This window comes from Mustela lutreola, chromosome 5 (assembly GCF_030435805.1).
Source record: "Mustela lutreola isolate mMusLut2 chromosome 5, mMusLut2.pri, whole genome shotgun sequence".
Taxonomy (NCBI): Eukaryota; Metazoa; Chordata; class Mammalia; order Carnivora; family Mustelidae; genus Mustela; species Mustela lutreola.
Window position 1 is genome coordinate 93,844,484 of NC_081294.1, and position 25,711 is coordinate 93,870,194.

At 38.7% G+C, this 25,711-nt stretch overlaps 2 protein-coding genes across 2 annotated transcripts in view; one reads left to right on the forward strand and one right to left on the reverse strand.

Annotated features, from left to right (window-relative positions):
- SREK1IP1 (SREK1 interacting protein 1) overlaps positions 1-22,564 on the reverse strand; it is a 43,938-nt gene extending 21,374 nt beyond the window's left edge. The window contains exons 1-2 of the mRNA XM_059175091.1: positions 22,417-22,564; positions 13,581-13,628 (exon numbers count right to left, since the gene is read on the reverse strand). Coding sequence (XP_059031074.1) covers positions 13,581-13,628; positions 22,417-22,429 — 61 coding nt within the window. The 5' untranslated portion in view covers positions 22,430-22,564. The remainder of the gene's footprint in view (positions 1-13,580; positions 13,629-22,416) is intronic.
- Positions 22,565-22,635: 71 nt separating this feature from the next.
- Positions 22,636-25,711, forward strand: part of CWC27 (CWC27 spliceosome associated cyclophilin) — a 196,430-nt gene continuing 193,354 nt past the window's right edge. Inside the window, exon 1 of the mRNA XM_059175087.1 lies at positions 22,636-23,077. Coding sequence (XP_059031070.1) covers positions 23,036-23,077 — 42 coding nt within the window. The 5' untranslated portion in view covers positions 22,636-23,035. The remainder of the gene's footprint in view (positions 23,078-25,711) is intronic.

A 25,711-nucleotide genomic window follows, 5' to 3' on the forward strand; every position in this document is an offset into this window, starting at 1 on the left:
TCTTCTACAGAACACATAAATAAAAATTTCATTCTGAAAAAAAACTTTCATTCTGATATCATTCACCCTCTAAAGACTCTCCCCATTATAAAACTGTAATAGTTACCCATTTAGTGCATGATACAGCTTTTCCAAAAATCATATAGTACAAATAACACAAAAGTACAGGAAATTATATAGCCAATATATACCCAAGTGCCTATCACCCACATGTTAACATTTTGTCATATTCACTTAGCTTTCTTTTTTTAAAGTAAATCTTTGCAAAAGTACTGTACACACACACCCGTGCACACACACACACACACACACACACACACAAAGGTGGGGACTTGCACCATTCCTTGGAACACTGTCCTAATCCCATTATTCTGTCTTTGGAAGCTGGTATATTACAGTTGGTATTTATCTTTCCAAAACAGCACACTGCATTATTTTATAACCTAAACTCAATTATGCTTACCTATCAGTTTGCAATTAGTTTTTGCCACTCAAAATTATGTTTTGCACTTGTATACACATTCAAATACAGATACACACTAACACATTAACAATGAAACAAAAAGTTACCTCAAGCATTACTACATTTGATATTCAAAAACAAAGATAAGAAACAACACACAGTGCTGGTGGTAACCACATAATTGATTCCATGATCCATTAATGACTCACTCTAACTCTATGCTAGGGTTTATTTCTAGTCCTCTTACTTTAAGTGTGAAATCCTTTGTAAGTTCTACATTTATACAAGAACACCTCTTATTAGAGTCCCAATCTTAAGCAGGACCCCAGGCCTTGCTTTTATCTGTTATACTCTGCCAACCCACGAAAACACAAGTTCATGAACACTGGGTTCAGGAAATACCCTCAAGTCTTACCTCTTTGAATTTCTGTTTTCCTTTGATTGTTATCTTCTAGTTCTTTATTTTCTTCCTAGAACACTACTGTAATTAATATATGTATTGTACATTTTATACAAGTTTCTTAATTATTTGCAAGAGGACCCAGTCTGCCATACTGCTAGAAACAAGTTTCCTCTGTTGTGATTTCTTTCCAAATGAATCAAAAGTATTCTTTTTAGTTTACAAACATATGGAGTTTTCAAATTATGCTTTTGTTGTTTTATAAATTTATTACACTGCTACCAGAAAGTAGGGTCTGTATGAGATCAGTTATTTGCTATTTGCTGAGATTTATTTTGTGGACTATCACCTAGTAAAGTAAAATACATTTGGATGTATTTTAAAAGAATGTATATCACACTGTAGGATAGAGTGCTATGTCTATTTTGTTGTTTAAATCTTCTCCATTGTATTTATTTTTTGTCTAGTAACTTCTAATAGTGTAATTTCTAAACACCTCTATCATCAAAGATTTGCCAATTTCTCCTTGTAATACAGTTTTTACTATAAATATTTGGAGACTATATTAGTAAGCACAATCAAGATCATTATCATTTTACCTTTTTCACTGTTCTTGAATCTCTATTCCTAATACTGCTCTTGTTCCAAAGTCTGATGTTGAAATTTCTCTACCAGGCTCTTTTGGTTGTTATTAGTTTAATCATATGAAGTTATCATTTTTGTGAGAAAAACCACTAAATATCAATGATATTTAATCTATCTCCCTTCATTCCCCAATCCCTTTATTTTGAAAATTTTTACACAGTCTTTAATTTTCTGTTGTTTTATTAATAATGACATATAGCGGGGGCACCTGGGTGGCTCAGTGGGCTAAAGCCTCTGCCTTCGGCTCAGGGGCTCAGGTTATGATCCCAGGGTCCTGGGATGGAGCCCCGCATCGGGCTCTCTGCTCGGCAGTTAGCCTGCTTCCCTTCCTCTCTCTCTGCCTGCCTCTCTTCCTACTTGTGATCTCTGTCAAATAAATAAATAAAATCTTAAAAAAAAAAAAAGACATATAGCTGCAATTAAGTTTCTTTATCTAATTTGATATTAGTCCAATTTTCCCCACATTTTTATTTAAATTCCAGTTAGTTAACATACACTGTAATACTAATTTCAGGTTTAGAAGTAGTGATTCATCAATTACATATAGCACCAGGGGCTCATTCTAAGTGTCTTTCTTAATGTCTATCACTTATGAAACCCATCTCCTACCCACCTCCTTCATGGACCTTCAGTTTATTCTCTAACATGAAGTTATGTGTTTCTTGGTTTGTCTCTCTTTATTTTCTCCCTTGTGTTCATTTGTTTTGTTTCTTAAATTTGACATATGAGTTAAATCATATGCAGACCAATCCTTTCTTTTTTTTAAGATTTTATTTACTTTGACAGAGAGATCACAGGTAGGCAGAGAGGCAGGGACAGAGAGAGAGGGAAGCAGGCTCTCTGCTGAGCAGAGAACTTGATCCGGGGCTCAATCCCAGGACCCTGAGATCATGACCTGAGCCAAAGGCAGAGGCTTTAACACACTGAGCCACCCACACGCAGCCCACACTTTTTTAAAGTAATCTCTTACACTCAACATGGGGCTTGAATTCATAACCCCTAGATCAAGAGTTGCATACTTTACTAATTGAGCAGGCCAGGTGCCCCACTACCAGATCAATTTTCAATATTAATTTCTTAACCTGGAAAAACAGTTCCTGCCTCGCTGGAGGCAGTGTAAATTCACTCCTCATACTTACCCATGGTATAAGCCTAGGTTGCCAATTCTTGATTATTCCTTTTCTTCTGATTATTATTTTGCAGGAATTCATACAATAAAGTTTTCTGCCACTCTCCCTAGATAGTGAATGTGATTTTTCTAATCCCCACTTCGCTTAGAAAAGTCGGGCTTTATGCAGGAGTTCCCATCCCAGCCATGCTACCATCCCAGAGTGGTCTGAGGCTTCATTCCCTATCCATAGACGTCTACCCAGTAGGCCTGTGGACCTCATCGTTTTCAGCTATTATTCCCTGTTCTGGCTTTGAGTTCCTTTTCATTTCCAGCAATGGAAGTTCCCTTTCATTCATTTGAGCTGGGTTATTTCTGTTGTTGTTATTCTGGTTTTCTCAGCATTTCTGTGTTGAAAGCATAAGGAGGACCTTCAGTCTTGGTTCAGCTTGCCATTTTGATCAGAACTCCTGATGATACACTATTCCCTTTACTTAAGCTAGCTCTGCACCCAAACACTTCTTACTACAATGAATATTTAAAGTAAATAAAATACTGAAGTCACAACCACATTGGAAGCAAGCTCCATCTCACATGCATTTTAGCTTTACTTCAATGAAACTGACCCTAAACTAATCTTAAGACAAGTGACCCATGAAGCTACAAATAGAGTTTCCTATTTTTTTTTTTCCTCTTGGGGGAATAAGTGAACAAAATTAGGAAATAATCGTATTCCAAATTACAGTTCTTGTGACTTCTTATCTAAACGGACTCTAAGCAGACAATGATCAGAAAGTTCTTAGGTGACCAGAAACAAATTCGGGCCACAGATACACAGAGACATTTCAAGTTACAACCTTTTAGTGGCTGATTACTCCCAAATTCAAGGTGCCCTGACTAGCCAAACAATCCTGAGAAAGAATAAAAGTTGAAGACTCACACTTCCTGATTTCAAAAATTTCCACAAAATTATAGTAATCAAAACAGGATGGTACTGTCACAAGAATAAACATACAGGCCAATAGAACAGGATTAAGAGCCCAGAAATAAACCATATACATATGGCCAATCAATTTTTGACAAGAGTGTCAAGACTGCTCACTGGGGAATGAACGTCTCTTCAACAGATGGTGCCAAAACATCTTGATTTTCGTATGCAAAATAATAAGGTCGAACATCTTATTCATATCATATGCAAGCCTGACTCAAAATGGATCAACGACTTAATAATATAAGATTTATGACCATAAAACTCTTAGGAGACAGTAAAGGGTCAGTCTTCATGACCTTGAATTTGGCAAAGGATCTTAGATATAAAACACCAATGGCACCTGGCGCACCTGGGTGGTACAGTCGGTTAAGCATCTGACTGTTGGTTTGGGCTCAGGGGGTGATCTCAGGGCTGTGGGATTAAGCCCTGTGTTGGGCTCTACACCTAGCATAGAGTCTGCTTGAGAGTCTCTCTTCCTCTCCTCTGCCCTTCCCACTCTCTCTCTCTCTCTCTCTCAAATAATAAATAAATAAATCTAAAAAGAAATTACCAACAGCACCAGCAAAAGAAAAAAATGATGAACTGGACCTCATCAAGATTTAAAACCTTTTTGCAAAGAAACTATTATGAAAGTGAAAAGATAACCTATAGAATGAGAGAAAATATTTGCAAATAATATATCTGATAGGTTTTAACATCCAGTATCTATACAAGTGCTCTAACTCAAGAACAAAATAAACAAAAGTAATCATGAATATTAATATGACCCCCAAAAGTATAAAAATTAGCATATTATAGTAACACAAAAGTAACAAGATAATTTTTTAAAATATTTCAGAAACAGTTTAATAATTTAATAATTTTCATATAAAACAGCAAATTAAGAGGCCATATTGTAAACTAATTGTTTATTTTTAAAACTGTAAAACACCTGCATTACAAAATACTATCGCTGTTTTGTTAATTAAAGCAGAAAATATCTATAAAAAACAACGGAAAAAACCCCCAACTCACTTAAAAAATGGATGGAAGACTTGAATAGACATTAATCCAAAGAAGATATACTAATGTCCAATAAGACTATAAAAAGATGCTGAACATCATCAGTCATTAGGGAAAATGAAATCAGAACCACACTGAGATATCACTTTCTATCTACGAGGATGGCTACACTTATTAAAAAAAAAAAAAAAAAGGAAAAGAAAAATAAATGTCAGCAAGAGAAATTGGAATTCTTGTATATTTCTAGTGGGAATATAAAATTTCTAGTGGAAAACAGTTAGGCAGCTCCTCAAAAAGCTGACACAGATGAACCAGCATTCCACTCCCTAAGCATATACCCAAAAGAACTGAAAAGAGGGATTCAAGCAGATACTTGTGCATGGATTTTCACTGCTCCATTAGTCACAATAACAAAAAAATGGAAACAATCTAAGTGCCTACCAACAGATGAATGAATTATACAACGTGGTATATCAGACACACACACATACACAGGCTACAACATGGACGGACTCTGAAATGTTACAAGAAGGGAAATAGGCCAGCCACAAAGTACAAATACAAAGTACAAATATGATTACACTTCCATGATATATCCAGAATGGCCAAATTTATAGAACAGGAAGTGCATCAGAGTCTGGGGCCCGGGGCAAGGGGCGGCTGCAGAAATAGAGGTTATAGCATTTGTTTAGGGTGATGACAAGTGTCAGAATAGACAGTGGAGACAGTTGTACAACACTGTGAATGTAATTAATGTCCCTCAATTGTATACTTAAAAATGCTTAAAACAGCAAATTTTATGTTATATTTGTTATATATATGTTATATATTTTACCACAATTTTTACAAATGGTGGGGAAAAGACCATGACATAGTGTCAAGTTTCACAAATTACAATTCCAGTTTTCCCACTTAATAATAAAGAAATCCTCCTGAGCCTGTTTTCTGATTTATAACAGTAATAAGAGTCAGTAATAATTATTGAGGAATTCCTATGGCAAACCATTGAGCTCAACCCTTGCTAGTGAATTTAATCTTCACAACAGCTCTGTGGAGCTAGGGGCTATAACTGTTTCATTTTATAGACAGGAAACTGACACAGGTGGTAGAGCAAATTCCCTGATGTCACAAAGCTAGTAAGTGCCCGAGGGGGTTTGCACTGAGGCGACTGATCTGGGTATCAGTCTTTTCTTTTGAATGTTCATAAAAATGGAGACCATGAAACCTACTTCATAGGGTTGTTTTAAGAATGAGACACAATTAATTGTCTCTTTAAAGCGCTTAGTCTAGACTCTAGCACCAAGAAGGTACTTTATACATGGTGTCAGGTTATGACCATTTGTTGTACCAATAAAGGGAAAGGTATATTCTCCCTTGTCTGCATTCAAGGAGTGGCTAGGTGGGTAATGTCAAGTGCCAAGTAATAATAAAACCTATCATTGGATTTAGACTGTCCTGATAAAGATCTGTCAATGAATGAAAAGAACTTCTGTTTTATAATTAGGGTGCTCACGTACGTTTTTCCTAGCATGTGGAGTATACAGACCATGTGAACAAGGGCTAAGTAAAGCAGCTTTTGGCTTTACCTAAGGTTCTCAGTTCTGAGAGCATAAAGGCTACATTACAAACTTTTCAATTATTAAACACAATTAATTCCACCAAGCTTCACATCACTATCATTGTGATTCCTACCCAAAAATGCAGGCTTCTGTATCCATTTATCTTCCTTGAAGTCTTATCTTCATTCCCCTGACCTAACAGATAATCACTCCTTTCTTTCCAAATCTTTTTTTTTTTTTAAGATTTTATTTATTTATTTGACAGAGATATCATAAGTAGGTAGAGCAGCAGATGGGGTGGGGGTGTGAAGCAGGCTCCCTGCTGAGCAGAGAGCCCAATGTGAGGCTCAATCCCAGGACTCTGAGATCACAACCTGAGCCAAAGGCAGAGGCTTAAACCTCTGAGCCAGCCAGGCATCCCTCTGCCAATCTTTTTATGACATCTTCTGAAACATGCAATCCTTAATGGACCTGTTTGCAGTTTGCTCCCTCCACCACTTGCTTTAAAGGATATTTGGCTCTTCACTGGGAACACTTTTCTACAGCTTACCTCTTTATTATTAGTATTCTCTGGGCTTTCTTTCTTTCTTTCTTTTTTTTTTTTTTAAAGATTTTCTTTCTTTTTTTTTTTTTTTATTTATTCGACAGAGAGAAATCACAAGTAGTCGGAGAGGCAGGCAGAGAGAGAGAGAGGGAAGCAGGCTCCCTGCTGAGCAGAGAGCCCGATGCGGGACTTGATCCCAGGACCCTGAGATCATGACCTGAGCCGAAGGCAGCGGCTTAACCCACTGAGCCACCCAGGCGCCCCAAGATTTTATTTCTTTACTTGAGAAGGAGCGAGCATGCAAGGACAAGCTGAGCGAGGGGCAGTGGGAGAAGCAGGCTCTCCGCTGAGCAGGGAGCCCAATGTGGGGCTCAATCCCAGGATTCTAGGATCATGACCTGAGCCAAAGGTATCCCAATACAAAGCCTCTCCACTGAAGTCTTTGGAATCAGGCTCCTATTCGAGTTCTTCACCCTTAGCCCTTCCACAAGGCTCAATGGGCAGTCTAGAGTGTTGCATGGCTTTTCTCAGTTCCTTGATATTCTAGATGCCATGGCCACACCATGCTCCTTGTCAGAACCTGAAGTGTTCCATCTCGGAAATTTTTTTTTTTTTTTAAATAACATATAATGTATTATTAGCCCCAGGGGTACAGGTCTGTGAATCGCCAGGTTTACACACTACACAGCATTCACCATAGCACATACCTTTCCCAATGTCCATAACCCAACCACCCTCTCCCTACCCCTTTCCCCCTGGCAACCCTCAGTTTTTTTTTATGAGATTAAGAGTCTCTTATGGTTTGTCTCCCTCCCGATCCTATCTTATTTCATTTCTTCCTTTCCTACCCACAAACCCCCTATGCTGCCTCTCAACTTCCTCGTATCAGGGAGATCATATGATAACTGTCTTTCTCTGATTGACTTATTTCACTCAGCATAATACCCTCTAGTTCCATCCACATCGCTGCAAATGGCAAGATTTCGTTTCTTTTGATCAATGCATAGTATTCCATTGTATATACCACATCTTCTTTACCCATTCATCTGTTGATGGGACAGCTAGGTTCTTTCCATAGTTTGGCTACTGAGGACATTGCTGCTACAAACATTTGGGTGCATGTGCCCCTTTGGATCACTACATTTATATCTTTTTTTTTTTTTTAAGATTTATTTATATATTTGACAAAGAGAGAGAGACAGTGAGAGAGGGAACACAAGGTGGGGGAGTGGGAGAGAGAGAAGCAGGCTTCCTACAGAGCAGGGAGCCTGATGCAGGGCTCGATCCCGGGACCCTGAGTTCATGACCCGGGCCGAAGGCAGACGCTTAATGACAGAGCCACCCAGGTGCCCCACTACATTTGTATCTTTAGGGTAAATAACCAGTAGTGCAATTGCTGGATCTTAGGGTAGCTCTATTTTCAACTTTTTAAGGAATCTCCATGCTGTTTTCCAGAGTGGTTGCACCAGCCTGCATTCCCACCAACAGTGTAGGACGATTCCCCTTTGCATCCTCACCAGCGTCTGTCATTTCCTGACTTGTTAATTCTTCTAGGCCATTCTGACTGGTGTGAGGTGGTATCTCATTGTGGTTCATCTCAGAAATTTTAAACTCCAACATCATACTTTGACTCAAATCTTTTATCCTTCTAGCTTTCTCACTCACACCCATGCATCGATCTGATTTGGAATCTTAAGACCTTAACTCACTCAATCCCTTTATTTTCTCCTAGTCTTTCAAATTTCTCATTCTTGACTCTCTGAATACTCTTTTATAAGCCTCTCTGACTCATTCATATTCTTGTTCTTCTATGATACCTCACTGTAAAACAAATACTCTGGCTCAAAGCTAACCTTTGGATTGTGCCTATCCCTGAGCAGTCAAGCAATGTTTGAGCACAATCATACATTGATGAACGTTAGCACAAACATAAAGCATTTCATTTTTTTTTTGATCTGTCATATTTTCCTCAGTGACTTTTCCAAACTTATGCCTGACTTAAACTATTGTTCAACCACTTTCCCGTCCCACTCAGGGCCCGCTTCCCAAATAGCCAGCTCTGCCTCCTAAGTTTACCAGACAGCATCTCCTTTTTCTTTCTATTTCTACATCTGAAATATCTGTACTTATTCTCACCTAGCTTCCTCCCAAGTTAAGAGATATCCTTGTTATAACTCTTAGATGAAATTGCTTAATCTTTTCCTATCACCTATATCTGAAACATCTCCTGTATCCCCTCAGTCTATATAAACACATTATATCTTAAATATAAGACCCTCCATTTATCCTGAATTCCCTTCTAGGAATTACAGTTGACCCTTGAACACAGGGGTTGGGGCAATGATCTCCAGGTAGTCAAAAATCCACATAAAACTTCTGGTTCCCCCCAAAACTGAAATACTGTATTTAATGTGATAGAAAAGTAAGATACAAGTAAACACATGATGAAAAACAAAGCAATGGTGGAGAAAACTTGTGGAGAAGGCTAGAACTAGTTCATTGAGGTCTTGAACCAGGAGGTGCAAGAAACAGGCTCTGGGGAAGGATTCTTGGTGAAGAAACTAAGGGCCACATAATAACATGCCACCCCACAACCCCCTGACCAAGGGGGTGCAGGAGGACACCAACACCAGACAGAAGCCTGGGCCCTAGGGTGGGACACTGTCCAAGGTGCTGAATATTTTCTGAAGAGGGTAGCTAATATTGTAGGGAAACTGGCAGCTTACTCCTTGACAGCATTTTCCATGACAGCATTTTCCATTAGAGCCACATAAAGTGGATCAGGTGGAACAAGTGATCTAGAGAGAAGGGTAAAGGTATTTTGGCTTCCCCTGGTTATCCCCCTTCCCTGGACTCCACATGGAAGGACATTTTCCACATTCCCAGGAAAAGAGCAAGAAACGATTATTACTCTAGGATCTATCCTGGCTAAGTGCAGGCGGGGAGGGGGAGACATGGTGGTTCCTGTTCTACTGCTATACTGTATTTATTAAAAAAAAAAAAAAAAAAGACTTAAAACTAAACCTGTGGAGTTCAAACCTATGTTGTTCAAGGGTCAACTGTATTCAGTATGTTCCTGTTATGACCTGAATCTTTGTGTCCCACCAAAATTCATATGTTGAAATTATAATCCCCAAAGAGAATGGTATTAGTTGATGGGACCTTTGGGAGGTTTTTTGGTTCTGAGGCTGGTACCCTCATGAATGGGATTACTGCCTTATAAAAAAGACTTCAGAGAAATCCCTAGTCCTTTCCACCATGTGAATATAAAATGAAAAGTCTAGGACCTGGAAAACTTGCTGGCACCCTGAACTTGGGACTTACAGCCTCTCCAATGAGCAATAATTTCTGTTTATATGCTACCGGGCTTGTGGTATTTTGTTATAGTAGTCCATAAGGACTAAGATGGTTCCTTACTTTACCCACATAAATTTTTGAAATAGGAGACCATATAGGATCTCTACTTTTTTATCCCTCCCCATATAAGCCTGAATCGGCACAGTTTGCTTCATGACATATTTGTTATTATTAGATATAAGTTTGCCTATATAAAATCATGTAAGGCCAAAAATATAAATGTGGGGCAAAAAAGAGTGGCTGTTTCTATAAAACAAAGTTGTACTTTTGGAAACACCAGATTTAAATGAGTTATTTTTATTTTTTTTTTTTAATTTTTAAAATTTTTTAATTTTTTTAAAAAATGAGTTATTTTTAAGAGCAGTTTTCAATTTAGGTACTAGAAAAGACTGTACAAGATAGAGGGGAATAAAACCCAAAACAATGAGAAAAAATTCTCAAAGGGGGTGGCCACTGTCATTCTGAGGCAGACAATTCTTCACTGTCCAATACTGCCCTACACATTACAGGATGTTTATAATCCCTATACCCTACATACTAAATGTCCTACTGTTGCCCTCAACCCCGTATGGACAACTTAAAAAAAAAAAAAAAAAAAAAAAGGCCACAGATTTCCAGGGAGGGCTGTAGAGGAAGGCAGTATTACCGCTAATGAGAACTAAAGATAAAATGATTTTGCACTCAGATTTACTATTTTTCACTGCGTATCTCTGAAGAAACAAACTATAAAAAAGTAGCAAATGCATTTCAGATATTTGCACTTAAAAGTCTATGAGAAACAATAATGAGCAGACCCACAGGCAAAGAAAAGATCATGAATGTCTATTAATAAATAAGCAATTCAAGTTAAATAAACCTTAAAGATATTTTGGTATGTTTTTATTTCCTGCTGCTATGATCAAATGCTCAACTACTGAGTATAATAAACTGAACTGAACTTTTTAAAGGTATATTTTCTGAGAACTATCAAAATTATTTGAGACATTTATTCTATGGAAAAAGGCTTAGTGACCTTGTAGCTTTTAAATAATCAGAAGCTGGCACTCCAAAAAAACTCAACAACTTATCACAGAAATAAAAATTCTTATTTTGTTGAGGGAACTTCCATGAAAAAGTGACATCATGTTATTTAGTAACATACTCACTCTTAACTTGAAACTTAAAAACAATATAACCAATATTGAACATATTGACAATAAAATCTTTTCAATCAAGTATTAAAATTTTTTAAATAGTACAACCTAAACCATTACTTTCACAACACTAGAGAGGCAATACTCTTTTGTGACTGACTGATGAATATGCACATTTTTAGGCATTAAAAACATTTCAAAGAGTTTCATGCACTTCTCTATTACATCTGCCATCAATACAAAGATTTTGGACTGCAAATAACAGGTAATTTTTAAAATGTAGTTTCTATCATAAAGACATGTAAATGGAAAAGACCGTCATCTTTAAAAGATGTTTATAACCCATTTGTTTTTTTTTTTTTTAAAGATTTTATTTATTTATTTGACAGGCAGAGATCACAAGTAGGCAGAGAGACAGAGAGGTGGAAGCAGGCTCCCTGCTGAGCAGAGAACCAGATGCAGAGCTCCATCCCAGGACCCTGGGATCATGACCTGAGCCGAAGGTAGAAGCTTTAACCCACTGGGCCACCCAGGCACCCCTTTAACCCAAGTTTAACCCAGAAGGGAACTATTACTGAATTTTCCATAGGAGACAAATGAGAAGTTATTTAATAACTTAATCATTAAAATAATAGATTAAAATAATAAAGCAGAAGGAAATAAACTTAGACTGCCTATCTGCTTACCTGCCTTCTCAAAAAAAAAAAAAAATTCAATTACTACAGATACTTGCATCATTGTATAAAATAAAATAACAGTAAGGAGACTAGATCAACAAATACTCTATTTCCAAAAAATTATTTTTATTATTTTCCTGTAAGTCTTTTTTTTTTTTAAGGTTTTATTTACTTATTTGACAGAGATAAACAGGGAGAGAGAACAAGTAGGGGCAGTGCCAGGCAGACCAAGACGGAAAACCAGACTTCCTGTTGAGCAAAAAGCCTGACATGGGGCTTGATCCCAGGGACCCGGGGAACATGGCCTGAGCTGAAGGCAGATGCTTAACAGACTGAGCCACCCAGATACCCCTTAAAAAGAAGTCCAAGTAGATAAACTGGTATTTTAGACAAACTGGAAAGTCCATTCTAGATTTTGAAGTAAATAAAACAGCATATAAGGAAGAGAGAGAGGATGAGTGAGCAGGTTCTTAAGTCCTAAATCAAGAAATGGAACATGGAAATTAGCATAGATTTAAAGAAAGGAAACAAAGCAGAAATAAATACATATAAGTTTAAAACACAGAAAAGATTTCACTGCAGTCATTTCTTACATAAAAGTACAGTCTTTACGAGTTTTTATTTAAATGAAGGATATGTATGCTTATGCTCCCACTTCTGTTAACTGAGCAAAATTCCCTTATGCCACATTTCAGCCTTTGCTTGGAAGAATGTGACTTGGTACTCTCAGCATGCTTTCATTATGAGCCCTTTTAATGAAGATTTATGTACTGAGTGCTCTCTTAGCGCATGTTCTTGCATGGACATCTTTTATTTTTTACATAACTTTTCTGTACAGAATAGGGAATATATATTGTCGATGTTATTATAATAGCACTATATGGTGACCAATGGTAACTACCCTTGTGGCAAGCACAGCCTGAAGTATAAACTTAATATTATGTTGTACATTTGAAGCCCATGTAACATTGTGCATCAAATGTAACTCTACTTCTATGTAAATTAATTAATAAATTAATTTTATATGGAGTATTAACCATAATCCAGGCTCATGTGCATGGTCTCCAATTTATAAAACAACAAAAGCTACTGTTCTCCCTGTTATCAAAGCTTTAGAAATTATTACATTTAACTAAAGAAATTATATTTGTGGTACATAATTACAAATTTAAGTTATGTAATTGTACATAACTTAAAGTTTACTTTTCTATTCCATTTCATTAATCATAATAGAGATGAATGACTGTTTACATCAACTTTTGCCTGTGAGCAGAAATTCTAGGACCAATTTCATCCTTAAAAAGACTAAATTTAATCAACAGGGAAAACCTTTAAAAATAATTTTCACTGCTTTCCCCTTTTCACCCAGTATCTAGAAAGACAAGGAGTAAAAGATTAAGTATATGTGTGCTTTTTTTTTCCTGGATATACTCTCTCCAGTCTCCTAAATCTACCCCACTTGAATTTGACATCTTTGCTAGTCACTAAATATACAGCCACCTGTCACTGAGTCTACAGCAGGGAAGAAAGGAACTGTTTAGGGCTGACAGAGCAATTTCTGAATCATCTGCAAACCCGGGCTAAATAATAGGGCTTCAGAACTATGTTGAAATCAGGACACTGAAATCAGGATGCCAAATCACACAGCCCAAAGAGGCAATGATTCACTCTTTGAAATATTATGTTTTTTAATGTACTTACGATATCCGCATTTTTTACAGCCAGCTCGGACACTATCCTTGTTGCAACCTGAAATAAAATTGGATGACATTTTAGGAGACATGTAAAAAGAAGAAACGCAAGAATTTTTTCACATGAAAAAGCTAAGAAACCTCTTTTTGTAGAATTTCTTTCTTAAAAAAAAAAAATCATTCCTGACCCAAATTAGTAACCCTATTCATTCAATTGTTATGGATGTTAGAAATCACTGGAAAAGCCAATTCACTCAAGTTACTTTATTTGGCAGTATTTCAAGAATAATTCCGGAATATATTTTTCTTTAACAGAAATGCAGTGTTAGAGTCAAGAGCTTAAACATTCCAGGAATTCTAGAACACTAAGGAAGAAATTCCAGAGTGTTTCAGCTTGTCTCTCAAATGTAAGTAATTAGTGATATATGTATATGTATACATATACTCACTATATATACTAGTTATTATACATATGTATATGAACATTTGAGATAACAAATGTTTTTCTGCTCTCCTTTAGAAGAAAAACAAACCAATTTTTTAAAAGGAATTGGTGAAAATCCAGAAAAATACTTTGCTAGCTATTCTAAGAAACATCTGAATTCAGCAATCAGATTCTGACAAGAGAAAACCAACTGCTAGTCACATATCAGTCTAAGCGATGTTCAGAAATATTTACAGTGTCTTTGTGTCATTAGTGCTACACGCAAGCAATGTTGGAAGATAGTAACAGATGAAATAAATTGATTTTGTAATAAAATATACATAAAATTTATCTCCTTAACCACTTTTAAGTGTGGAATTCAGTAGCACTGAGAACATTTACAAAGTTGTACAGCCATCACCACTATTTCCAAAATCTTTCATCATCCCAAACAATAACTAAACCTATTAAACAATAACTGCTCATTCCCCCTTACCTTGAGCCCATGGTAATCTCTACCCTACTTTATGCCTCTATAAATTTACCTATTCTAAGAATCTCATACAAGTGAAATCATACAATATTTATCCTTTTGTGTCTGACTTATTTTACTTAGCATAATGTTTTCCAGATCATCCAAACTGTAGCACATATCAGAAGACCATTCCTTTTTATGGTTGTATAATATATAGAGTTGAAACCAATTTTCACCTCCATTAAGGGCTTCTGGCAACCAGAAGGTCAGGAAAGAATTATTCCATTACCTTAATGCAAGGCATCAAACTCCTAAATCCTTCACATGGAAATATAGCCCAAATTCACTAACAAATTAAAGTACATGGGATGCAAATATAAAAGAATGTTAATTTTAAAGCAAAGATCACTTTTTCTTTTTAAAGATTTTATTTATTTATCAGAGAGAGAGAGGAAGAGAGCAAGCACAGGCAGACAGAATGGCAGGCAGAGGCAAGGGAGAAGCAGGCTCCCCGCCGAGCAAGGAGCCCGATGAGGGACTCGATGGCAGGACGCCGGGATCATGACCTGAGCTGAAGGCAGCTGCTTAACCAACTGAGCCACCCAGGCGTCCCGCAAAGATCACTTTTAAACTATCTCTTCACTGCTATGAAGTCAAAACATTAGTCATTTTTCTCTAATCCCAAATTTACTTTAAAATACACATTACTGAATATTCCTACTAAAAATACAGTCAGGTGTGCTATAATGCTTGTTTTAAAAACATAAAATTTGTTTCAATGTGACTGATGTAAGAGAAAATGACTTGCACATAATGTGACTTTTGTCCATGAAAAACCTAGATGAATGCAGAAAGTCGTACCCAGTTGCTCTAAGGCTCCTAGGGATATACAAAACACATGTAAAGACTCACCCCAGAATATTTCTAGTGACCTCAGATCAGCATGTGTGCTATGAGCAGTGCCCACCCACAGAAGCTGTTATAACGCTGATCTGATTTCAAATCATCCTCTTCCTACCATTATTTCAGAACAATTCACAAACTGCAATTCTTAATGAAGTCTGCTTCCACAGCAAATTTCAGGTCAAGGTATAGTACACTATTTACTGTATTATTTATGTGCCTTTTAGCCAATTAACATGTGCAAAACTGTGCTACTGTTATTAGGTTTCTATCATTTTTTTATGTATCACTGATGAAGTTTTTGACTTTTGTTCCCCAATCTCATTTTTTCTCATAAACCTTGTGGTTTGTATTGCATAGGGTGGGAATGCATATGCCGCACTGTAGCAGAATTGTAGTATAACACTGGATTAATAATAAAATCTGAGGCTCTTTCATTATGAAATAATTGCCTGTTGGAAAAAAAGCTCAGAGAATCCAGGTCAATGTTAAGTCTGTTTCCATAGAAACCATAGACGCTAAATGAGACAGAACAAAACTGTTCTAAAAGCGCCATTACCATTCCTATGATAAACTAAAAATGTTGTAATGGACAGATATGAAATTATCTCAGCACTTATGAGAAATTAACTTATTTATGATGAACTCTATCTCGTACTTTTAGAATGAACGAACTATCAAACTTTTTCAGAGTAGGTCATCTTCTTTAACAAAGTTGTAACTTTTACATAAAAGGGCAACACAACAAGAACTCTAAATAAATAACTCCATATCAACTATGTCCTCCCCAGCTTTTGGTTAAGTTAAAATTTCAAGCTTCATTCATCCTAATTTCATGACTGCTGGGCTAAATGAATGCTTCTACCTGGGACATTCAATCTGACACCTCTGATACAATCAATCAGAGAAAAGTGACTCTATGAAGTGGGGACATTTCACTCATTCTCCTGTCAAGGTGTAGTTTCTAGTGGCAGTGATGCCACAGAGAGCAGTCCTAACCAGGTCTGGGGCTGTCCACCATCTTGACTATGGGTGCCCTTGGTTTCAACTGTTTTCCAAGCCTTGCTATCTAGCCTTTGCTTGCATTCTGTGGGCTACCTGAGATAGTTCATTTTCTTCTTCAATTAACTAGTCAGTTTCTGTTGTTTGGAACAAGAACTCTGCTGACACAACTGTACTCAACATCCATGTCAAACTGAATAGGAAGGCCATATTGAGAGGCCCTTATTACTTCAATTAGAAGTTAGCCATTTCTCCATTAGAGGTTCTCATGCTGTTCTTCGTTCCATTCCTTTTAAAGTCTGCTAACACTGTTCAGAGTAATAGAGCCTGTCTCCCTCCAAATGTTCCTTTATAATCATGACCTATAATCCAAAAACCATTCTATAAAAACTTATAAAATTGCCTACATAAAAAAATGGTGGAGACCAGCTAAAACAAATTCAAAAGACACATGAAAATGTAGGAACAAATATTTGCAACTCATAGCACCAATAAAGGGCAATTATGACTACTGTATAAAACCCAGAAAATCATTATGAAAAAAACCAACAACCAACACAAAGAAAAAAAAATCAGCAAAAGAGCTAAACAGAAAGCTCAAAGAAACAAGTTTGAAACATGGAGATGCTCATCCTTATTCATAATAAATTAAATGTACATAAAAATCTATACCAAGATTACATTTTTCCCTATCATAATAGCAAAGAAAGGGCTGAAGAGAGTTTGGGGCAGAAACACTCCCACACAGTGCTGAAGAGTAGCGTAAATCAATACCACCCCTGTGGAAAGCAAGCTGACAAAACCTATCAGAACTATAATGTACACACTAGTTTGACCTAGCACTTTTCCATTTGGGAATGAATCTTCACAATTTGCTTATACAAATTCATACTTATTTTGACTTACATACAAAGTTATTCACTAGAGCATCATTTATAATAGTTGAAGAGTGGAGATAATTTAGACATAAATAAATTATGGTTAGTCTTAATGATATCTGATGATCTCTAAGATATAAAGGAAAAAAGCAAGGTATAGAACAGCGCTTATGGTATGTTGCCATTTATATGAAAGAAGATTAGATATAGCTAAGACACAGATTATATGTAGATTTTATTTATAAATAGATGGAGATACACAAAAAAGATCTCTAAGAATATAAATTAGTTACCTGGAAAAAAGAAGTGCCACCAGGGGTAGAAAGGGTGAGAGATATGTCACTATACACCTTTTGCTACCTTTAAAATCTGCAGCATGTGGATGAATTATCTTCTCAAAAACCAAACTAAAAACCTCCCTCAAAAATCCCAACATAAGAGTTGCTGTTGTGCAAAATTCTCTAACAACTAACTGCACTTGTAAATTCTTCAGAGAAGGCACATTATAGATTTATAACAAAATTTTATTAACTGATGGTTTTAGGAATAAACTGCAGAGGTCTTTGTCTCTTATTAAACATCAGCAAGGGCTTACTCTGGATTTAGAACTCTTAATGTTAAACAACTTGAGTGGAAGGGGTCAGGTAAATGGCTGTCTTTTACCTCCCAGAAACTTAAAGAAGTAGAGAGAGCTTGTTTTTCTAGCTTCCAGAACATGCCATTCGATTCTATATACAGCTCTCTGCTTAGCATAGTGTAGCCTTGCTAGATGTCCTCAACAAATGCTTGTTCATTTGAGGTTAGAAACTTAATACTTAGCACTTGGGAATCAGTAATGTATGCAGGTCCAGTTGCTAGTTGTGAAACTTGTGTCTGCAGTGTCACTGACCCATCTGAGGAAGATAGGCACTGGAAGAACAGTTACAAAAGAAGGACAATTAAAAAAGAAAAGGGGGTGCCTGGTTGGCTCAGTTGGTTAAGTGACTGCCTTCGGCTCAGGTCATGATCCTGGAGTCCCAGGATCGAGTCCGAATCAGGCTCCCTGCTCAGCAGGGAGTCTGCTTCTCCCTCTGACACTCTCCCCTTCATGCTCTCTCTCTAAGTAAATAAATAAAATCTAAAATAATAACAATCATAATAATAAAAAATAAAAAAGGACAATTGAAATAAAACTAACGGTTATTTAGGCAAGGGAAGGGGGAAATGACAAACAACGCCTTCCTATGGTGATGGAAATATTTAAAATCTTGATCTGGGGGATAGAGAAATATGAAATTCACAGATAGGAGCCAAGAACTAACTTCTTACCACTGGCCGCCCAACCCACCCCAGGAATGACAGGATCAGATATATAATTAAGAAAAATACTTCAGCAGCAATGTGCAGCACAGACTAGAGAAAAGAAATTATGTACAGTTTAGGAATGAAAAGCAATTGGATACATTGTAATTTAGAGTACTTCTATTACTAAGAAGTTACAGTGATGTGTTTTAAAAATTTGACTCACTTTCATATGCCAGATATAATGTTATTTTGGCTACAGAAAATTCCCTATCTTGGCTATATAGATTTTACTGAATGAGAGAAAGAGTTTTTGTGCCAGCCACATGGGTAACATTCACTGACACTGGTGTTAGGTAGACTCTTCATGGGGAACGGTGAATCATTAACATGAATCTCAGAACTAATTTTAACAACTTGAATGGGCAAAGTAGTTTCTAAAAGAAAGTCAACTTCACTGAAATCTGTATTTAAAGCTCATTTTTATTATTTTTTAAAAGATTTTTATATATTTATTTTGAGAGAGAGGGAGGGAGAGAGTGAGCACAAATAGAGCAGCAGACTTCCCGCTGAGCCAGTAGCCCTACGTGGGGCTCCATCCCAGGACCCTAGCCCATCATGACCTGCGCAGAAGTCAGACATTTAACCAACTGAGCCACCCAGGTGCCCTTAAATGTCATTTTTAAAATAACAAGTAAGAGTCTACAATTTCCCTAAGAAAGTACACATTTCATTGTGTTGCCTACATAATGGTGTATGGTTACAAATAATGCTGTGGAAAAACAGCTGAAGTAGGTGAGCATAAAACAAAAGAGGCCGATTTTCACTTGCGGAAAGCATCCTTGTCACTTTATAGTCTTATAATAATAATCACTAGCAAGACAACCCAAGAAATGCCTTGCTGAATCCATATGAGCATTATACCTAAAAATAAAAGAGCATAACATAATACTTGGCCTTCTCAATAATTATTTCAAAAGGTTTCTCGTGGAGCCCTATTTTTCTTCAGTCCACTACTTGGATCGATCACGCAGGAAATTATCTCAACATTTTCTGTAACTCTATTTCCTAATGGTACTTGCATTGTACTCTTACAGTGCTGTCATAATTATTATCTTCATTTTTGCTGGGTTTAAACAGTCTATCCATGTCTTGCCATCTAGCTTAATGGCACAATTTAAGATTATACTTTGGACCATTATTTTGAACTGGAAGAAGGTTAACATATCTATAACACTGGTCTAAGTTTAAGGAAATTCCAATAAGGATGTTTAAAAAAAAAAATCACTTTTTTTCTTCTTTCTTAAGCACCCCGCTTTCATTGCTAGACCTGTTTCATGAGAATACAAGCTGTGATATTGTGTGCCCTAGAGGGTCTAGACCATGTAAGTGCTCAAAAACGCTTGCTCAAGTAATAAAACCAACCATTTAGGAATGACAGCAACTCAACTCTAGTTGTAGTGGTGCAATACAAGAATCACCAGGGCTGATGTGAAGGCTCACGATGCCTAGGCAACCTACCAGGCAGACCAGCCTTCCTCTGCTAGCTCCTTACATGTTGATAAGCTCCAGGCTGCAACCACAGACCCTTTCTTCAGTCTCTACACACTCCACCTGAGCACAGGCAGACACTACAATGGTCTCAACTCCTATTATACCTGTGGATGACTCAAACTGTGGTCTTTGACTCTGGCTTCTTTCCTAAGCTACAAATTTTCTCTCTTACTACCTGTTAGATAGTTTCAGTCATATGTCTGACTATACCTCAACACAAACCCTAAACTGAAATTCTCATCATCCCCCTAAAACCTGCTCCTTCTCAGGTTTTACGTATAGTAGAAAATGGCCCCACCCAACTGTGTAACAGTGAAACCCATGTATACCCCACTTCCTGTCTTACCCACCTACACTGAGTCAGTCACTGATTCCTAGTGAGTCTACCATTAAAAAGGTATCTCCAATCCATGTGTTTCTCTCCGTTCCTGACACCATACCTGAAACATCATCATAACATACCAGAAATTACTCCTAATCAGTGACCTTGTCTCCAAACTAGCTCCCTTCCAATCTACTGTCCAGCCAGAATGATCTTTCCAAAATATGAATCTCTTAAAACTTTTAAATGGCTTCCTTTAGTCCTTGGGAAAATATCCAAAATATTTGTCATAGCTTCCAAGGTCCTTTAAGAGGTGGAAACTACTTTGTAAATTATACTATAACACAGCAAGATGAATAAGTGCATGGGGATTAGAAGAGCCCCCGTGACCTGTCACTTACTAGCTATCCCTTAATTAGCAAGTAACTTTGCTTATTCCTCAGTATGCTCATATAAAATTTAAGTATTCATACTTATTTTATAGTACAGATGTTAAATGAGAGAAAATACAATGCTTGACACAGTGTGACACATCTGATACATAGTAAACACTATTTACACATCTGATACATTAATAACTATTCGCTGTTATTAACTCTCTAGTTAATTTCTCACTTCTCTCCCATTTGTATTCTGAGTTCCATTTATAGGGAGTATCTTTTACTTCTTTTATTTCCTCTTCTCACACATTTCTTCCTCCTTTATAATATCCAGTCCCACTGGTTGCAACTTCCTCTCTCGCCACTCCAACCCTCCTGGAATTCTTCAAGATTCATCCGAAACGCCACCTCCTCTAGGAAGTCCATTTTCCTAGCCCCTCTAGTCTTCTGTGAGGTGCCCTTACTATGCGCTCTTGAAGACTCCAAAATTTCCCTGCCATACATACGTCTGACTTTTTGGTCCTTCCTCCCCATAGCTACATTCTAAGTTCTGTGTGAAGTGCAACTGTCTTGTTCACCACTGTATTCCCATTACCTAGCACGTGGTAATACAGAGAGTTCTGTGTATGACTGAGTGTATCTTTCCTCTTTCATAATTCCCACTCCTCCCAAAACTGCAGTGGTTAGAAAAGAGCACTATTCCTGAAACAGTGATCCGTAAAATATGGTTCAGAAAAGGCTGCCACGGTACAAACATGCTTAAAGAAGACTGGGAAGGGTAGGTTAAAACTTGAGTTCGGACTTCTGAACCGGAACACTTCTGAGTCTCTCCTGTACTAAGGAGCACTGTGCATCTCCAAGCTGTGTGTCTGGGGGCTGGACGAGTGGGGGTGGGGGTGGGTGAGGAGGGATACAATTCTCAAAATAACTTCTGCAACCAGGGTTCTGCAAGAGACATCGCAGCAAACCTGGTCGAAGCAGATGCCCTCCGCGACCAGAACGTCCGAGTGAGCTGGTAGCTGTGGCTCAGCAGTCTCTGAAGCACTTATTTCGTAGGGTTCACCGTTGGTAGGTCGGTACCCACTGGACACAGAACCCGAGAGCGGGAAGAAACCGCAGGCGCACAAAGAGAGGCCCCGCGGGGCACCGCGACGGGTCGGCCGCCGCACAGGAACGCCGTGCCGGAGGAAGCGAGAGAAGCAGCCCAGACGTCAGTGTCGTCCTGCGACTTCCACGACAAACCATGCCTCTGGCTGCTCCGGGCCGTCAAGGGTTGCCACCTTGAGTTTTATTTTCCAGCCAAACCGAAGCGAAGTGCGTGTTTCTCGGCGGCTCGCCCCCTAGGCCTACGGTTCCCGGCCGCCTCCCCCCACGACACACGTTCCCTGTGATCCGGGCGGCGCCGCGGGAGCTCGGCTGGGCTGGGGGAGAGAGTTCCGGTCGCTCCTTCTTCCCTCCAGAGATTACTTGTGGAGTGTAAACTTTTTCAAGGAGACCCAACGAGCCCGTTCGTTTTAACGCCCCCGCCTCCATCCCCATGGGCGCTACTCCCCAGCCCAGCGCACCCAACCCACCCTACCCGCTCCCTTCCTCGCCTCGACCTACGGGCCCTGGCGTCGGTCTTCACCTGGGACTGCCATGGCGCTGGTAAGAGGGGTCGCAGGAGCCGCAGGCTTTCGAGAGGACGCCCGCCTCACGCCTGCAGCGTGGCGAGGGCGGCCTCTTCCTCCCACCGGCGCCGCGGGACCTCGGTGACAGTCCAGGAAGGCCTCTGGCGATAGCGGAACCCAGTCGCGTTGATTCAGTTTCCGGGGGAGGTATATTACAGAACACACATGGTCCGAACCATTGCTGCCAGCTTGGGGGGGGGGAGCGGTGAGTGAGACCTGCACATACGCGTAGTGAAGCAAACAACACCAAGATTTATAGATTGAATTTAAAAATTGTAACACAAATTAAATTAATCTGTGGGTTCTTAATAATATTTTCTGCTTCCCTGGAGCCCATCGGAACCCCCCTTTTCAGGATTAGCGGTGCTCTGGTCCGGGAGCGACATGGCGGCGTCCGTGAGGAACTAGCTTGGGGTAAAGGTAGTGCTTGGTTTCGCTGTCTTGGCGACACTGACAAACTGGAGCTTTCCGTGACCATCCGACTGAAGGAAGCCTTCACTGATAGGTGGACAGCTTTAGAGATCGGCCCTCCGTTCTTATTCCCAATTAGAAGCCGAGTCCTGAGCACTGACCAGCATGAGCAACATCTATATCCAGGAACCTCCCACGAACGGGAAGGTGAGCGCCTCATCTAGGGAACCTGGGCTCCTCGAAGTGATACCGCACCGACTAAGGGAGCTCTGGGGTCTTACGGTTGGAAAAGATCACAAGAAGTCATGTCCCGTACTCCTGTCTCTGAACAGGATTGCATAGAAGACCATCCATTAAACACCTCTCTGCAAACACTTTGAAAAAGTCCTCAAAGGCAGATTTCTCCATCTACCAGCCTTCTGGTCCTATTTCTTGCTTCAGCCTAACTCAGGCAGGCGTTTCTAAGGTCTTAGGTACATTGTAAATGTCGACTTTTTTTCCCCCCTCTTTTTGCTTAACTTGGAAATTACTTTCTCCATTCATCTTACAGTTACTTATGGATGCCTGGTAGGCACCAGGCACTGTACTAGGTGCTGGGGCTACAAAGATGGTTGGGTAATGTTGTTGCCCTGGGAGAGCTTATGATTTTCTCTGGGAGACAGGCAGGGAAAGAAAAATCTTGTGATATGTCTAGGCATGCTTAAGGAGAGAGGAATCTAGTGCTGTGGTAGTACTAAAAAGTGAGCAACTGGGAAGGAAGAGAAAAGCTTTGTGGATGACGTATGTTTTGAGCTGGTCTTACCTTTTTTTTTTTTTTTTTTTAAAGATTTTATTTATTTATTTGACAGAGATCACAAGTAGGCAGAGAGGCAGGCGGGTGTGTGTGTGGGGGCGGGGGGTAGGCTCCCTAAGCAGAGAGCTGATGCAGGGCTTGACCAAGGACCCTGAGATCCTGACCTGAGCTGAAGGCAGAGGCTTAACCCACTGAGCCACCCAGGCACCCCTTGAGCTGTTCTTAAGACATGAGATGGCTGTCAGAAAAAGTAGGGAATGGGAAATGTTCCCACATTAGAATGGGAGAATGATTTTCTGATTGATTTAAATGGTCAAGGTATGTCAATTCCATTTGAAGATTTTTCTCTGCAGTATGAGGCAGAGGAGTCAGTAATGGAGTAAGTATCACCTGAATTCTTAAAGTGAGAACTAATCTATATCACGTATGAAAGACAATGAACCAGCATAATGGGGAAAATAGTGTGGCTGAGAGTACATAGTTGTATTAGGATAAACTAAATTTACATTAGATGGAATTCTATTGCATGCTTGTATCATAGTTTGTGCAATTTTTTGTTGGTTGACATTTTGTAATATAATGGAAGCAACTTGAACAAAAACAATAATGTTCTAATTGATACCCCCAGCAAAAATTTCACTGGGTATTTTGAGCTGAGCAATTATTTTAATTCTTTGTTGTTTGAACTTCTCCTTACTCCTTACCCCTACCTCACATCATTGGGAAAACTCAGAATACCCCTTTTCATATTTCCAAATGTTTTTTAAGGGTGATATCACCCACAGTTGATAAACACTGGTAGAGAATTGATACATTGCCCATCCTTCTAGACTGGGCCTTCACACTTAATGTTCCTTTCTCTGGTATACTCTTTGGCCAGCTCAAATGTCTCCTTAGCAGAGAGGAAATCCCATTCATGTCTTGCCCCTCTCTCAACATTCCCTGCCTCTCTCCCTTTACTAAACTCCCTTTAGTAGTTTTTTCTAACTACTTACTAGTTACTGTTTATTGTGTCCTCTTCCTTCCCTTCTCCCCATAGAATGCAAGCACTCTGATGGTAGGGACCCGCTTCTAGAATGATGCTTGACAAATGGTAGGAAGAGTGCAGATATGTACTGACTGAACGAATAAATGGATGAATTAATACTACATTTCTCTTAAAGTATTAAGCATCAGTGAGTTTGAGGTTATACTGCTGCTGGTCAAGGGAAGATTTAGTTGCTTTACTCTGGAGGAAGATTTGATATGATCATAAAGAGAAAAAGCTTTAACAGAGATACATTACTGAACAGGAGATCTTTTATTCAACAAATGTTTATTGAGCAGCTAGCACATGACACCTCTATGCTAGGTCTTAGGGATACAAAGGAAAGAAAAACCAGCATTGTCCCTATTATCATGGAGTCAGTGAAGTAAAATATACATTCACCAAATAGTCATGCAAATAAGTACATGCCAATTGTGATAAACACTGTACTTATGGAACAGAATTGGGCTTATGGAGAATATCAAGCCTAGCCAAAGTTTTCTTTCAGAAACAACTGGGGATTTTTTCCCAGTGTAAGTCCAATTGAAGACATTGAATCTCAAAGTTCTGTATCATAGAGAGCACGTGGCAAGAATTTTGGCCTGGAAAGAATTTAAAGATTTTATTTATTTAATTGACAGACAAAGATCACAGGTAGGCAGACAAGCAGGCAGAGAGAGAAAGGGGGAAGTAGGGTCCCTGCCTAGCAGAGAACCCGATGCAGGACACTCGGGGCTTAATCCCAGGACCTTGAGACCATAACCTAAGCTGAAGGCGGAGGCCTAACCCACTGAGCCACCCAGGCACATCTGGCCTGGAAAGAGTTTAAAGAGATATAAAAACAAGTTTGCTCAGTGGATGTTTAGTGCCTATGCTGTCTAATGACACATTAGGTACTAAAAGAATAAAGAGATACTCAATAAATGGGACAAAGTTCCTCCCTTCAAAGAGCAGTAATTACTGAGAAGTAATTGACATGTTATATCAGTGGTAGAACCCCTAGCAATTGTCTACAAATGTG